Source organism: Rattus norvegicus, chromosome 1 (genome assembly GCF_021556685.1).
Source record: "Rattus norvegicus strain SHRSP/BbbUtx chromosome 1, alternate assembly SHRSP_T2T, whole genome shotgun sequence".
NCBI classification, from domain to species: Eukaryota; Metazoa; Chordata; class Mammalia; order Rodentia; family Muridae; genus Rattus; species Rattus norvegicus.
Genome location: NC_141534.1, coordinates 217,772,985 through 217,790,108, shown reverse-complemented (window position 1 = coordinate 217,790,108; position 17,124 = coordinate 217,772,985). Strand labels below are relative to the sequence as shown.

At 40.6% G+C, this 17,124-nt stretch overlaps 1 protein-coding gene and 1 pseudogene across 1 annotated transcript in view; one reads left to right on the top strand and one right to left on the bottom strand.

The window, feature by feature from the left end:
* Positions 1 to 4,196, top strand: part of Slc22a19 (solute carrier family 22, member 19) — a 55,091-nt gene extending 50,895 nt beyond the window's left edge. The window contains exons 7-10 of the mRNA NM_173302.1: positions 179 to 393; positions 1,875 to 1,983; positions 2,796 to 2,999; positions 3,942 to 4,196. Coding sequence (NP_775424.1) covers positions 179 to 393; positions 1,875 to 1,983; positions 2,796 to 2,999; positions 3,942 to 3,999 — 586 coding nt within the window. The 3' untranslated portion in view covers positions 4,000 to 4,196. The remainder of the gene's footprint in view (positions 1 to 178; positions 394 to 1,874; positions 1,984 to 2,795; positions 3,000 to 3,941) is intronic.
* An 11,837-nt stretch (positions 4,197 to 16,033) lies between these two features.
* Positions 16,034 to 16,841, bottom strand: LOC147997042 (large ribosomal subunit protein uL30 pseudogene; annotated as a pseudogene).
* Positions 16,842 to 17,124: the final 283 nt, after the last annotated feature.

The following is a 17,124-nucleotide window of genomic DNA, read 5'->3' as shown; positions in this document are numbered from 1 at the left end:
AGCAGTGATGATACATTCATTATCATAGAATATCTTTGTGATTACAAAATTTTCTCCCACATGTTTTCCAGAAAACATGCCTCAATATTTTAACTAAAATGAGCTGCCTAAGCTAACTGCATGTGTGGGGCAAACATTCCAAGCCTTATGATAGGACTCTCTTCTTTGTTCCCTACAGATGTGTGTCATTGATATCAACTGTAGGCCTGCTTATCAACCTCCAATATCTGAGCAATAAAGTGTTCCTGCTGCAGTGTCTCTATGGTGTGGTGTGCACTCCAGCCAATCTTCTTGGAAATTTTTCAATGAATTACATGGGCCGCAGAACAACCCAAATCATTTTCATGTCTGTGATGGGAATCTCCATTCTGTCTATCACATTTTTGACTCAAGGTGAGAAAAGAACACAGGATGAGCAAAGAAAATGCATTCATCCTTTTTCTCAGAATTTTTCAGATCCTATCTGTAAGAAATCATGGGAAAGATATCCTATGGATTTCTGTAAGCAGTCTAGGCATTTAGAGCACATTATTCCATGAGAATATTGAGATAACCGTCAAATTTTCAGTAAATTTTTGTTCAGACATTTGTCTTTATTGCTTGCAAAAAAGTACCTGGGAATTAGCTGCAGTTATTCTCAAATAGTTTTAGATTAACAGTGGATCAGTTATTGATTAATTATAAATGTTCATAGCAATTATATAGGTTAAGGCCTTATAATTCTGACCAAAACACACTGTTACTTCCTCTGTCCCATAGGGTCCCATTACGTTAGCTTCGATGACAGTTTATTTTCTGAACTGTGTGTATCTACTCATGGTTCTCACATTGTATACCATGAGTCCAACCCTAGATTGGAGAGTTGTCTCAAGAAAAGAAACGTCACTTGTGCTGAAGCTCAAAAAGGGCGGCAAAGAAGTAAGAATGGAGTAAGCCACAGGAGTGTTAAAATTGACTTCACTGAGTCAAACGGATGTGTGTCAGGAGGAAGTGGCCACCAAGCTTTGTGCATTCTCATAAAATTCCAAAATAGCAGTGGTGACTTTTTGAAGTCAAGAAACACTCCAATGTGTAAAGCTTTCATGAGCCTTTTTAAAAATTGGATTCTTGTGCCAGCTTCAGCAGCATATATACTAAAAAATGGATTCTTTTATGCATGTGAGTGCTTTGCCTACATCTATGGGCATGTACTACATGTGTACCAATATACACAGAGGCCAGAAGAAGGCATCAGGTCCATTGGAAAGTGGAATACAAGTGGTTGTGACATAGCATGTGGGTGCTGGGACTTAAGAGGCTTTCTTAATTAAGTAGAAATTGACCCGATGAGTGCTTTTCCAACTGACAGCTTTATAAGCAGCAGTCCTTGTCCTTGAATCTTCAGACATATTCCAAATCAAGTCAGTTCACAGTTTTCACCACTGTAGACCTTCTGTCCTTCCATTCTGTAATACTGCACATAGATTTAAATGCTGCATGCATCTGAATGAGGTGATGGTCCTCTGTAATCTTCCCCATGACAGTCCTACATTCTACATGAAGGATTTCTGAGACCCTAGAGAGAAAAAGGTGGATATGATTTTCCGCATTCACCATGATCTCCATAGCATGAGCAAATATCAGAGATGCAATGTCCAAGTTTTTTTTTTCATAAGTTTTTCTTCATCATAAATCAATCAGTATAGATAGCTCCCTTTCTCATCTTGTAATTCCTGGGTAATTTCTACCTTTCTGAAGTCTCCCTTCACTATTTGTTTGATCTATACAGACTCCCAACAAAATTCTATTCCATTTGGGGTTGGAGAAGTGCACATTTCTATACTCAGATTTATCTGTCTGTCTCACTTGCCTCTCACTGTTCTTCCTCTCTCCAGAAATGCAGATCCCGCGTTTAGTTTTGGCATCATTAGGAGGAGCAATTTCTTCTGCCTCTTTGACAAGTACTGCTGTGCTTTCAAATGAGCTAGTCCCCACTGTAATCAGGTATGACTCAAGGTCAGAGCAGACTTTTCTCAGTTCATTCCCTTTTACTGGAAGGACAAGAGCAAAAATGCTGAGTTAGTTAATCAATTAAATGTGGTGCTAATGGGAATGGTTTCAATATTCTGTAAGGTTACCTTTTGCCAGATAGGTTTAAGACCAATGTGCCACTAGTCAGCTCTCCTATACAATCTATAAGAAGGTAGGTGTCTAAAGTATAGCTTTTTAATGTTTTGTTTTGTTTTGGTCTTTTGTTGGGTACTGCTGCTGCTGCTGCTGCTGCTGCTGCTGCTGCTGCTGCTGCTGCTGCTGCTGCAAGCCTTTAAACTACCATAGAAAATTTGGGCTTCAATGTAACATTTTCAGATACTGTCTTTTTATCCATTTAACTATCTTTTTATCCATCTAACTTTATGCATATATATATATATCAAATTCCTCCTACTACTTAAGACCTTATCTTCCCCTCTCATTACTTTTTCTAGTTTCATAATCTATACCCATGGCCCTCTACACATGTATGCATACATGAAGGCTAAAATGTAGCATATGAATATGACCGAAAACATGTAGAACTTATCCTCCATACCATATTTTATTGTAAGTAATAAACAAGTGTCTTAATGCTCTGTCCTTGACAAAAAGGTAACAACAAATATAACAGGAACTTGTTATATTTGGTAAAAATAAGTCACCAGGATCCTTAAATTCAATTGCACAGTTCATTGACTTGCAATTAATGTGAGATATAAAGTCACAAATACTATGTGTGTGAACTTGCTAGATTACTTCTGATTAATATTTTATGTTCTAAGGGCAACTGCTTTAGGAGTCATTGGAATTTTTGGTAGTGCTGGAGCAGCCCTGTCTCCTCTGTTGATGATTCTCATGACATATTCTGCTTCCTTGCCCTGGATCATCTATGGGGTTCTTCCCATCCTTAGTAGCCTTGTTGTCCTTCTTCTTCCTGAGACGAGGAATCAGCCTCTGCCTGACTCCATCCAAGATGTAGAAAATAAGTGAGTAAAACCTCTATCTTCCACTTAGAGGACTTTATGCCAGTGGTCTGTGATAAGGAAGGTGAATGAGAATTCAGGGTCATATTCTCAATGGCAGGTTGACAATTAGGCTTTTTAACATATAGTCCTTGGTGCTGGCATAGGGATCTTTTGTACATCCCTTTCTGTATGGGTTTCTTGGGTGTCTGGAAACTCTACATCACAAGGGCCAGCTCTGAACATGTGGTGATAGAAGATTCAATGATAAATACAAGTTTTATGTCCTCTGATTTACTCTGACCCATTATGAAACACATATCCTGACAAGGTTGTGTGCCTTCTCTCTATTTTGGCCCATTATTGAACACACCTCCTTGACAATACTTCACAATCGCACATAAATATAAATACCATTTCATCCCTTAGACCAAGGCCCCCTCAGCCAGATGAATGCTGGTAAGCTTTCAGAAACAGTCTCTATACGCATAGGATGTGACAGTCAGTACCTAACTTACAGATTATATACAAGACTGAAGAGCCTGCCACTCATAAGAATGTATCTCAGGGAAGGACTCTTGTGTTGGCCATGTGATTCAGACAATATTGGCTCCACTAGGAATGAAGCGTTCATGTTAGTGAAGAATTGGATAGTCTATAAAATGACCATAAAAGGGAAATGAGAAAATTTTAAAATTTTGATGTCTTTCCCATGCTTTCTCCCAAAACCCATTTGAGAATTCCATCACAACCAAAGTAGAAAGAATCAGAGCTGCCTCACAGAGGTTTCCAGGGACTTCAGTCTTTTATTCACAAGATTTATTTCAACCTTTTATGAAGAACCATGAATTTCCCAAAGCTGATGGGTAAAGAATAAGCTCGCTCTAAAGAATACAGGAATATCCCTCTTCCCTGTGTCCTTTCCCATTTTGTTTTTGTTTATCATGTTTGCTGTATTTGTTCCAGGAGGAAAAGCTCAAGAGAGGTAAAGAAAGATGCGGTTGCCAAAGTGACACCATTTTAAAGAATTCCAACTGAGCTCTGATCAAGGAGAAAGATAAAAAGTACATATTGTTCAGAATATGGTGGTCCAGAATCATACCTACATGTTAGCAGAATTTTTCCATATAAGTGATATGTGTAAATAAAGTTAAATTAAAATTATACCAGTTTGCCATGTATAAAATAACTATAATAAAGAAATTTGAAGAAAATCACAAATATTGAAGAAACACTAACCCAAATGTCTATAGTCAGTGATACTGGTCAAGTTTCAGTATAGAATGCATGTTTGTGATGTATGGCAGTTCAATGGAACTGAAACCGTCCCTTCTAAGTCTTAGAGAGGGGGGGGGGATGTTTCATGAGATTCAGAAGGTAAAGAAAAGGTCGCATGTCTAGTTAAGATCAAAACTTGGAAGGTTCTGGAAGGTCCTTATTTAGCTTTTGTAAAGAAGTAAATAGTATTGTGGAAGGAGACTGAGCAGCCAAGCTTCAGAGCAGATATTTGACTACTGAACTGCCCGGGAACTGTTCAGAAAGCCCCATGGTGGCAACTTTCATAAGGTGTTGAGGGCCTTTTCAGTGATGTAGCTGCTCTTTTGAGTCATCCCTGTCCCCATAAGTAACCTTTCACCCAAATTCCCATTAGTAGCCCCAATAAATCACCAAGACAATCTTTGCAACTACTGTGTTCTTCATGGGTTATCCTTCTGGGGTGAGTACACTGTGTGGTATGTCTCCCCAGAAAAGTCTGTCCTACAACAGTCAGTCATCTCCCCATTGTTATACTGTGATATCTAAGAAGATTAACTTAAAGGAAAAAAGATTTGTGGTGGCTCCTGACAGAAACTAACTCTGGAGCTCTGATCCTCTCTTGAGGGCAGTCTATGGGAAAGAACATTGGTGGGGCAAGACTTGGTCTTGCTAGAAATTAGGGTTACTTTCTACAGTAACATTTACCTATCTTCACTTTAAGTTACTCTTTTGTTTTTTTTAGATCTGCCTGCCTCTGCTTCCTAAATTAAGGGCATGTGCCAACACTACCTGGCTAAAAATTCTTTAGAACCATATCTTTAAGTCTGTATTGAGGCGTAAAAGCTGTTTGGAGTCTCAGAAACATACAACATACACACAGGGGGAGAGAGAGAGAGAGAGAGAGAGAGAGAGAGAGAGAGAGAGAGAGAGAGAGAGAGAGAGAAACACAGATGAAGGGACAGATGGAAGGACAGAAGGAGGGACAGAAGAAGGGAGGGGGAGGGGGAAGAGAGGGAGGGGAAGAGGGAGAGGGAGATGGAAAGAGAGAATTTAATTTGTTTCTTGAAATTATGGAGGCTGAGACTTGCCTCTTTCTGCATGGTAAGTTGACATTCTACAGATGGGTATAGCATATCCAGTAGTATAGTGCCTTCTTTTTTATTTTAGGCTATTTACTTTACAGAAGAAAATCTACTTAAAATTTGTGTATATTAATATACACAAAAAATTCCTCATAAATGCTGCCAGAATGCTAAGATATCTGGGTACCCTAGGGCCTAATCATGTTGACACATGAAATATCTTTAATTTATTTTATAAAATTAATACCCTGCTTAATGTTTGAACATTTTTTCTAGCTTCCTAACTTAAAAAACTTTTCTTATTTGTTTGTATACCTATGTGTTGGTGTGGGCAGCTGAGTGGAGTATGTGTGCATGTTTGGGGGTTAGATCACAAGTCTCATTCTCAGTTCCTATACGCCTTGGTTTATGAGATGGAGTCTCACTGGGATTTGGAAATTGCTGATTAGGCTATGCTGGCTGGTGAATTTGCTGCAACCACCCTCCTTCCTGTCTCCCCAGCTCTAGAGAATAGAGGTGTTCACCACTGTGCTTGGCATTTTGAATGAGTACAGGAGATCAAGCTTCAGGCCTCCTGGCAAATTGATGCCAGTGGCTTAATGGTGGGGATGGGAGATTAAGAGATCCTTTGTTCTTTTCTCTATGGCACCTCTGCATGACAGATCCTAAGGCTGAGAGTTCATTTAACTCCTTGTCAGCTAGGGAAAGTTGGTCTCAGGAGGAGAGACAAAAAGGAGACACTTGTGAGGTAACCCAATCACAAAAAAACACACATGGTATGCACTAACTGATAAGTGGATATTAGCCCAAAATCTCAGATTACCCAAGATATAATCCACAGACCACATGAAGTTCAAGAAGGACGACCAAAGTGTGCATGCTTCAGTCCTTCTTAAAAGGGGGAACAAAAATATTCATAAGAGGAGATATGGAGACAGAGTTTGGAGCAGAGACAGAAAGAATGGCCATTAAAAGCATGCCCTACCTAAGGATACAGGCCATATACATACAGCCACCAAACCCAGACAATATTGCTGATGCCAAGAAGTGCATGCTGACAGGAGCCTGATATAGGTGTCTTCTGAGAGGCTGTGCCAGAGCATGACAAATACAGAGGCGAATGCTCGCAGCCAACCATTGAACTGAGAATGGGGTCCCCATTGGAGGAGCTAGCAAAAGGATTGAAGGAGCTGAAGGGGTTTGCAACCCCATAAGAACAATACAAACCAACTAGAGTTTCCAGGGACTAAACCACCATCCAAAGAGTACACATGGACAGACCCATAGCTCCAGCTGCATATGTAGCAGAGGATGACTTTGTTGGGCACCAATGGAAGGAGAAGCCCTTGGTCCTGCCAAGGCTGGATCACCCAGTGTAGAGGAATGTTAGGGCAGGGAGGCAAGAAGGAGTCGGGGGTTGGGTGGGGGAACACCCTCATAGAAGAAGGGGGAGGGGGATAAGATAGGGGGCTTATGGACAGGAAACTGGGAAAGGGAATAATATTTGAAATGTAAATAAAAAATAACCACTAAAAAATAAATAAAAGGGATTCTATTCTTTATTTCTAAGTGAAAGTAAAAGGGGTGAACCTGTCAGACTATGTGTTCTCTTAATTTCTAAGTTACTCTACTGTCATCTCCTTCTTCCTCTAAGTTTGCTCTCTCCTTCTGCTACTTAATGTTTATAGTTTTTGTACATTTTTAGGAAAATAAACATCCTTTTTTTTAACAAAAATTCACTAAAGTTCAAACATAAATTCAAGTCATACATTGAAGTTTACAGTAGAGATGTTTACATGTGTTTCCATTAAGACTAGTTATTTAGCTAGACATTATCGATCAGTTGCTCCACAGCTTCTTGAGAAGTCTAAAACTATAAGTTTTGTGTCTAAGTTAGCATTGAAGTTTTGTATAAATAAACCTAGTCGATAATTTATCTTCTGTTCTTGTACCTACAACATATTGTTCATTCCCTTTTATGACCTTTGGTTAACCATTTTACAGCTCTAAGGAATGTATTCTGTTATAAATGCCTTCTTTCTATCTCAGAAGTAATTAACTCCTGACATGGGAAGACTGGCAGAGTTCCATTTTCAGATTTCATATCAGAGAAGGCTTCAATGGCAGTTCTATTATAAAGGGCTTAAAAATTACTAGTATAATTGCAGGAATTCTTATAGAATCATCGTAAGGAATTTAAAAATCATCTGTTTATCTGTGTAGAACCACTACAAGACAGTACATCTTTATTGATCTGTAGAAAATCTGCCCAATAGGGTGGGTTACTGTCTGGAGATTATATATTAATTTAATCTAATAATGACAAGAAAGGCATGTCAATAGCAGGAATCAAATCCTAAAAATGTTGTCCTTTCAACTTGCCTGCAAGGTACCGCCGTCTATAGTCCATGGTGAAATCTGTTAGCCTTTATTCTTTCCCAGATGGTTCCTGACAGGTTCCTGTTCCTTTGACTTCAATTCCATGGCTACTTTAGTCCTCTGTTTCAGTGACTGTGTGAGGTAGCACATGATGTGAAAGAGAAGATCGTGCTGAAGGGGAGCTACTCATTTCATAGCAGCTAAAAAGACAGGAGTGGGCAAACAGACAAAGAGACAGAGACACAGAGAAATAAAGAAATACAGAGAGTGACAGAAGCAGAGAGAAACACATCGGGGGGAAGAGGGTACAGGATGAGGAAGAGAAAGAAAAGAGGAAGAGAAGAGAAGAGAGATAGATCCAAAAATAAAATACCCTGCAAATCACGCCTGTGAGTCTACTACCTCTGTGACGAGCCCCTGAAAATTACCAGTTCTTTTGAAATAGTATTAACTTTTTCAACTGATGAGACTGTGGGAGACATTCTAGAGCTAAGTTACAACAGGAGGATAGACTAGATTACAACACGGCTTCTCTCAGACTTCATGGAGAAAATAATTGGTGGAATAGTGTAACAGATGACACCAGATTTGTGAAATGCCTTAAAAACTAGTTTAACATTATATGAAGATTAAAAATAATAGTGTAGACACCTGCTAAGTGCTGTACTGAAAAAAATGTATAGTTTAAAAGCTAAAAGTGAGAACTGTGGATTTTACTGATGGTTTCAGAGGATTCCAGGTATGGCTGAGTCTTAGGGATTCCATTTCTATGGAGAGACATCATTATCTAGGTAATTCTTATAAGGACATTTAATTGGGACTGGCTTACAGGTTCAGAGGTTTATTCCATTATTGGCAAGGCTGGAACATGGCACTATCCAGGCAGATGTGGGGCTGGAGGAGCCAGAGAAGTTCCACATCTTGATCCAAAAGCAGACAGGAGAAGAGTGGCTTCCACATGGCTAGGAGGAGGGTCTCAAAGTCCACTCCCACAGTACACATCTACTCCAATAAGGCCACACCTCCTAATAGTGTGGTTCCCTGGGTGAGCATATACAAACCACCACAGGCTGTGTTGTCTCTTGCCTTGTCCTGTGGTGGAGCAGAGCACCACAATGGGCAACCACCCATGCTGTGGATAAGTTGCTGGTGTCATGATGGGAAAACAAAAAAGAGGAAGAAGACAGGTTACCAGGAACCTCTCAACATCGATTTCACAGCTGTCCAGTTTCCAACACCTCCAAAGAGTGCCGTCCGCTTAGGACATCAAAGTATAACAGTCTGTCCCTTTAGCCAATCTCACAGGAACTAAATGTCCTTGTTCTAATACAGGATCACCACAGCCCCTAAGTTTTCCCCCATTTCTCTAAGGCTCAATTCTAAAGACCTCTCTGAAATACAGTGTAAACTCTAGATACATTCCTCTGTGCAACTAATAAAATAAATGTGATTGTTCTCCTGCAGGTGACATAATTTCATTTTTTCACAGCTGAATAAATATTCATTGTGTATTTAGCTGCCACATTTTCTTTTTTCTAGGTTTATTTGTTTTATGTGTGAGTATTTTTCCTGAATGTATGTGTGTGTACTTCAAGTGTGCCTGATGTCTTTGGAGGTCAGAAGAGGGCATCAGATCCCCTGTAACTGGAGTTATAGTTGATTGTAAACCACCATGTAGGTGCTGGGAACCAAGTCTGGACCCCTGGAAAATCAGCAAGTGACCAACCACTGAGCCACCTCTTCGGCCCCATGTGTTCTTTATATATTGAGCTGTGAACTAGTACATGGGTTGGTTATATTGGGGGATTGTGCATATGGTCTCCATTGATAGGGATATATAAGTTTTTCTCTGGCATGCTGATATAGATTCATTCGGGTGTATACCCAAAAGTAGTATAGTTAGGTCGGAGAATAAATAGCTAAAGGTTCTTTCTTTTGGTTTATTTTTGAAGAATCTCACCATACTGGCTGCACCATCTTATAATCAAACCACCAGATTATAAGGGCTCTACATCACTGCCAGTGTTATCATTTGTTTTCTTTTCTTTTTTTTTTAGATAAGAAATGGGTTTTATTCTATAGAGAATTTTTAGAGGTTTTTTTTGTTTTTTTTTTATTAACTTGAGTATTTCTTATATACATTTCGAGTGTTATTCCCTTTCCCGGTATCCGGGCAAACATCCCCCTCCCCCCTCCCCTTCCTTATGGGTGTTGCCCTCCCAACCCTCCCCCCATTGCCGCCCTCCCCCCAACAGTCTAGTTCACTGGGGGTTCAGTCTTAGCAGGACCCAGGGCTTCCCCTTCCACTGGTGCTCTTACTAGGATATTCATTGCTACCTATGAGGTCAGAGTCCAGGGTCAGTCCATGTATAGTCTTTAGGTAGTGGCTTAGTCCCTGGAAGCTCTGGTTGCTTGGCATTGTTGTACATATGGGGTCTCGAGCCCCTTCAAGCTCTTCCAGTTCTTTCTCTGATTCCTTCAACGGGGGTCCTATTCTCAGTTCAGTGGTTTACTGCTGGCATTCGCCTCTGTATTTGCTGTATTCTGGCTATGCCTCTCAGGAGCGATCTACATCCGGCTCCTGTCGGTCTGCACTTCTTTGCTTCATCCATCTTGTCTAATTGGGTGGCTGTATATGTATGGGCCACATGTGGGGCAGGCTCTGAATGGGTGTTCCTTCAGTCTCTGTTTTAATATCATTTGTTTTCTTAATGATAGATGGGGGAACTATAAGAGAGCAAGGAGAGTCTAAATAATTTGTTTGGATTAACAAGAGAGTAAGCTCTTTAACAAACTCTTAAAAAATTTGTCAAAAAAATTTTTGGATCAGATGTAGCACACACCTTTAATACAGCACTTGAAAGGGAAGTGGATCTCTGGGAGTTCCAGGTCAGCCTAGCCTACATGGTTCCCGAACAGAGCTACACAGTGAAACCTCTCAAAGATGACCAAAGAAATTATCTGAAGAAGTTTCAGGCTCCTCCAGACGAGCAAGATGCAAAAGGAAAGAAGGCCAAGGGGAAGAAGGTGGCTCCAGCCCCCACTGCCATCAAGAAACAGGAGGCCAAAAAGGTGGTCTATCCTCTGTTTTGAGAAAAGGCCCAAGAACTTCAGCACTTGGCAGGACATCCAGCCCCAAAGAGATCTAATGCACTTCGTCAAATGACCCCGCTACATCAGGCCACAGCCATCCCATCCTCTATAAGCCGCTCAAAATATCTCTTGTCATTAACCAGTTTGCCCAGGCCCTGGACAGGCAAACAGCGACTGAGCTGCTTAAGCTTGCCCACAAGTACAGGCCAGAGACAAAGCAAGAGAAGAAGCAAAGGCTGCTGGCCCATGCTGAGAAGAAAGCTACAGGCAAAGGGGACGTCCCAACTAAGAGACCACCTGTCCTCTGAGCAGGGGTCAATACAGTCACCACCTTGGTGGAGAACAAGAAGGCTCAGCTGTTGGTGATTGCCCATGATGTGGACCCCATTGAGTTGGGGTTTTCCTGCCTGCTCTGTGTCGAAAGATGGGGGTGCCCTATTGCATCATCAAGGGAAAGGCCAGGCTGGAGCACCTGGTCCACAAGAAGACATGCACCACTGTTGCCTTCACACAGGTTAACTCAGAAGACAAGGGTGCTCTGGTTAAGCTGGTATAAACTATTAGGATCAATTATAACAAATATGACAAGATCCACCACCACTGGAGAGGCAACGTTCTGGGTCATTTTTTTTTTTTTGGAACCGAACAACCAGATTTATTTGTTAAATGCTCAATGTACAATACATCCACACAATTAACTTACAGCCAATTGATAATATATAATTGCCTACCTAGACACACAAAGCCCTATACACATCCATCTCTTTTTTTCTTCCATCTTTATTAAATGGGTATTTCTTGTTTATATTTCAAATGTTATTCTCTTTCCTAGTTTCTAGGTCAATATCCCCCAACCCCTCCCCCTACCCTTCTATATGGGTGTTTCCCTCCCCATCCACCCCCCATTACCACTCCCAACAACCCCGTACACTGGGGGTCCAGCCTTGGCAGGACCCAGGGCTTCCCCTTCCACTGGCGCCCCTACTAGGCTATTCATTCCTACCTATGAATGTGGAGCCCAGGGTCAGTCCATGTATAGTCTTTGGGTAGTGGCTTAGTCCCTGGAAGTTCTGGTTGGTTGGCATTGTTGTTCATATGGGGTCTCAAGCTTCTTCAGCTCTTTCAGTCCTTTCTCTGATTCCTTCAACGAGAGTCCTGTTCTCAGTTCAGGGGTTTGCTGCTGGCATTCACTTCTCTATTTGACATATTCTGGCTGTGTCTCTCAGGAGAGATGTACATCTGATTTCTGTCAGCCTGAACTTCTTAGCTTCATCCATCTTATCTAGTTTGATGGCTGTATATGTATGAGCCACATGTGGGGCAGGCTCTGAATGGGTGTTCCATCAGTCTTTATTCTAAACTTTGCTTCCCTATCTCCTCCTTTTAAAGAAGGAATGAAGCATCCGCATTTTGGTCATCCTTCTTGAATTTCATGTGTTCTGTGCATCTAGGGTAATTCAAGCATTTGGGCTAATAGCCACTTATCGATGAGTGCAAACCATGTGTGTTTTTCTGTGATTGGGTTACCTCACTCAGGATGATATTTTCCAGTTCCATCCATTTGCCTATGAATTTCATAAAGCCATTATTTTTGATAGCAGAGTAGTACTACTCCATTGTGTAGATGTACCACATTTTCTGTATACATTCCTCTGTTGAAGGGCTTCTGGGTTCTTTCCAGCTTCTGGCTATTATAAATAAGGCTGCTATGAACATAGTGGAGCATGTGTCTTTGTTATATGTTGGAGCATCTTTTAGGTATATGCCCAAGAGAGGTAAAGCTAGGTCCTCAGGTAGTTCAATGTCCAATTTTCTGAGGAACCTCCAGACTAATTTCCAGAATGGTTATACCAGCCTGCAATCCCACAGAAAATGGAGGAGTGTTCCTCTTTCTCCACATCCTCGCCAGCTGTCACCTGAGTTTTTGATCTTAGCCATTCTCACTGGTGTGAGGTGGAATCTCAGGGTTTTGATTTGCATTTCCCTTATAACTAAAGATATTGAACATTTCTTTAGGTGCTTCTCAGGCATTCGATATTCTTCAGCTGTGAATTCTATGTTTAGATCTGAATCCCATTTTTAATAGGGTTATTTGTCTCCCTGCGGTCTAATTCATGAGTTCTTTGTATATTTTAGATATAAACCCTCTATCTGTTGTAGGATTGGTAAAGATCTTTTCCCAATCTGTTGGTTGTTGTTTTGTCCTTACAACAGTGTCCTTTGCCTTACAGAAGCTTTGCAGGTTTATGAAATCCCATTTGTCGATTCTTGATCTTAGAGCATAAGCCATTGGTGTTTTGTTCAGGAAATTTTCTCCAGTGCCCATGTGTTTGAGATTCTTCCACACTTTTTCTTCTATTAGTTTGAGTATATCTGGTTTGATGTGAATGTTCTTGATCCCCTTGGACTTTGTACAGGGCAATAAGAATGTATTGATTTGCATTCTTCTACATGCTGCCCTTCCAGTTGAACCAGCACCATTTGCTGAAAATGCTATTTTTTTTCCATTAGATAGTTTTGGCTCCTTTGTCAAAAATCAAGTGACCATATGTGTGTGGGTTCATTTCTGGTTCTTCAATTCTATTCCACTGGTCTATCTGCCTGTCTCTGAACCAATACCATACAGTTTTTAACACTGTTACTCTGTAATACTGCTTGAGTTCAGGGATGGTAATTCCCCCAGAAGTTTTTTTATTGTTGGGGATAGTTTTAGGTATCCTGGGTTTTTTGTTATTCCAGATGAATTTGCAAGTTGTTCTGAATAACTCTATGAAGAATTGGATTGGAATTTTGATGGGGATTGCATTGAATCTGTAGACCACTTTTGGTAAAATGGCCATTTTCACTATATTAATCCTGCCAATCCATGAGCATGGGAGATCTTTCCATCTTCTGAGATCTTCTTCAATTTCTTTCTTCAGAGACTTGAAGTTCTTATGATACAGACCTTTCACTTGCTTGGTTAAAGTCACAGCGAGGTATTTTATATTATTTGGGGCTATTATAAAGGGTGTTGTTATCCTAATTTCTTTCTCAGCTTGTTTATCTTTTGTGTAGAGGAAAGCTACTGATTTCTTTGAGTTAATTTTATACCCAGCCACTTTGCTGAAGTTGTTTACCAGGCTTGGTAGCTCTCTGGTGGAACTTTTGAGGTCACTTAAGTATACTATCATATCATCTGCAAATAGTGATATTTTGACTTCTTTCCAATTTGTAACATTTTTACCTCCTTTTGTTGTCTGAATCTTCTCCTGGCTGCCTTCTGATTAAGATGTAGAACTCTCAGGTCCTGCTCCAGTGCCATGTCCGCCTAGATGCTGCCATGTTGCCACCATCACCATCCCCCATGACAATAATGGACTAAACCTCTTGTCAGGAGCCATAATGGGACAAGATAAAAACTAGCAGGTGATCTCACTGAGATGGCCTGCTTCAGATTATTATATAATCTGCGACAGGTTCACCCTTATTCAGCATGGCTGTAAGGGAATTCATTTTAGGAACGATTTCTGCTATTAATATGCTTTTCCTGTTATTATTAAACATATGTAACGATCATAAATAGCCCAACCCTTTGGAGAAGATCTCTGCAGATCTACAAGATGTACTGTCTTGTAGTGATGCTACACAGATGACTTCTTAAGTCTTTAAGATGATCCTATAAGAATTCCTAAAATTATAACAGTGATTATTAAGCTCTTTTATAGTGGGACTGCTATTAGGTCCTTTTCTGACAGTCAAAACTGCAATGAGAACTCTGCCAGTCTCCCAAGTGTCACCAGTTAACTGCTCTTAGATAGTATCCTACTTTCTCCTACTCAGAGCACATCCCAAGAGGCTGTAAAACAATTAACCATAGGGCATAAGAAGAGAACTAATGATTTGTTATAGGTGCTAAGACAGAGGATAAAATATTGATTGGGTTTATCTATACAAAATTTCACTAATAACTTAGTTATGGTTTTAAACCTTCAGTGAACCTGTGGAGCTGTGACAGGTGATAGATGTTTTGCCAGATAATTACTCCTGATGGATATGCATGTAAACATTCTCTGTTGTAAACTTCTATTTCAATTTGTGATTTGATTCTTCGTGTAAACTTGTGATAAACTTTTTAACATGTGATCATGTATTCTGAAAGATGTTTAAATGCTAAGGACAAAGAGAAGAGTCAGAACTGAGCTGAGAAGAGCCAAGCTGAGAGAGGAACTGAGCTGAGTTTTTAGATGGAACACCTTTTAGACAGAACTGAACTCAAGAAGAACTTAGAAGTATAAGCACGGTGTTGGGAGAAAAGGCATTGAGAGTGAAAGCATTACTGTGGCCTCAGAGCAGGAGGAGAGAGCAAGGTTAGGAAGAGAATACAGAGTGGAAAGTACAAAGAGAGCAATGTGCAGAATGCAGAGGGAGAGGAAAGAAGCAGCTGCAGAGAGCAGAAGGAGCAGGCAGGCTTCTCCTTACCATGGAACAGAACAGGTCCCCTCTTAATAACAAGGCAGGCTTAATTTTATTAAAAGGAACAAGCTTTTTTCTTACAAACTTGAGTTTAATTCATTTAGCATTAAAAGGGTAGAAGCTTTTTCTTTCTCTATGCAACAAAGATTGGAGCTCATTTTTCATCCAGAATGAGTGAGTTCTTTCTGCACTGGTGCTTGGTCTTTTGCTCCATATGCATATGTAAGTATGGATGTGTGTGTGTATAAGTATGTAATTGTGAGAATGTGTGTGCGCGCGCGCGCGCGCGTGTGTGTGTGTGTGTGTGTGTGTGTGTGTGTATACAAATGTAATTGTGAGAATGCATGCAAGCTGGACCCAACTGCTGTGAGTGGAAATGCATAAATGCACATTCATGAATCTGTATAGGAACTTACATGCGTTTATGCATACTTGCCTATGTAAATTTTTTTCCTTCTGCAAGTGCTATTCACTTCTCTTGATTCAATAGAAGTTTATTGTTCCAAACTTCCCCCTAGCCCCACAAACAAGAGACATCTGGGCAAAAGGGAAAAGGCTCTAGCAATTAACCCTTTACTTTATCTCCAGCTGTTCAAGAATGAGGTGCTAAGTGCCAGAGACTGCAGTTCCTGGCCTCAGAGGAACACAAAAGGCAGGTCAGCTATGGTAGCATAGTAACTTAGATAAGTACGTCAGCTACAGTAGCATAGTAACTTAAGACTTTTTTTTCAATTTGCCAAGCTGTGACTGTTTATTAACTGACCAGACTGTAAAAATACCACAAACAATACCTTAGTTCATCTGTCTAATAAGCCTGTTTATCTGGTCTTCCCTGTTACCAACATTTCCACCTTCTACAAAGTGAGTTGTCTTTTTCTTCATTCCACCTCATGGGGAAGATAGTTTGAAGGGCCATAGGAAGTTATTTGCTTCTTTGAAGCTTGTCCCAAGTGTATATAATTAGATCCTCCATGCAGATGATGCCAAATTTACCAAGAGATCAAGCAATCAAGGAATTATCTGTCAAGGCAATCTGCTTTTTATTGATTTTGCCAGAGCCTCACTTGTAGATGAGCTCATTTACTGACTTCAGGTTGGGGTACCCCCATGCAATGTATGGTTCCACAGTCCTCAGCATGTTAATTGAAGCCTTGTTGAGCTTAACAAAGGTGCTATTGAGGATCTGCCGAAGACGAAGCAGCTGCAATACCTTGTGCACCTTTTGGGCTAACTCCACTGATATACCTCAGATTCTGATGACAAAGGCCAATTTTGGTTCTGCTGGCACATAGAAGTTCTCAGCTTTCCTTGCCATCCTCGCCATGTGAATCTCAGTCCAGTACATCTGTCTGTACTCCTTGTGATAGTGCTTTGCCTTCTCATAGATGAGCTTCCTCCTTGCCTTTTGCAATGTCTTCAGGGCAAACTTCTTCCTCAGGTGCTTCACCTTCAACACTTCGAAATTCCTTGACTTTTTCTTAAGGGTTTCTAGCTCAGCGGGAACCTTTTGCTTAAGGGTTCCTGGCACAGCAGCAGCCCTCTTTTTCTTTTCTGGTACAGTCTCCATGGTTCCAGCCAGGAAAGGAGAGGAAGCTCTAGACTTTTTATTATACAGTAAAAGGTAAACATTTTTTATTATACAGCAACCCTAAATATCTCATAAAACAAAGTCTTACCCTCTGTCGATGCTCTCTGCTGCCTCAAGAAGAACTGACAAGAAAGAAGACCCCCGCCGGGGATGGCTCCTGGCAACCTCTGAAATTATAACCTAGCCCCAATTAAATTGAGAGTTGCCTTCATTGTGGTGTCTGTTCATAGCAATGGAAACCCTAACTAAGACACTCCCCAACATGCTTTTGGTCATAACATTTTGTGAAAGCAAT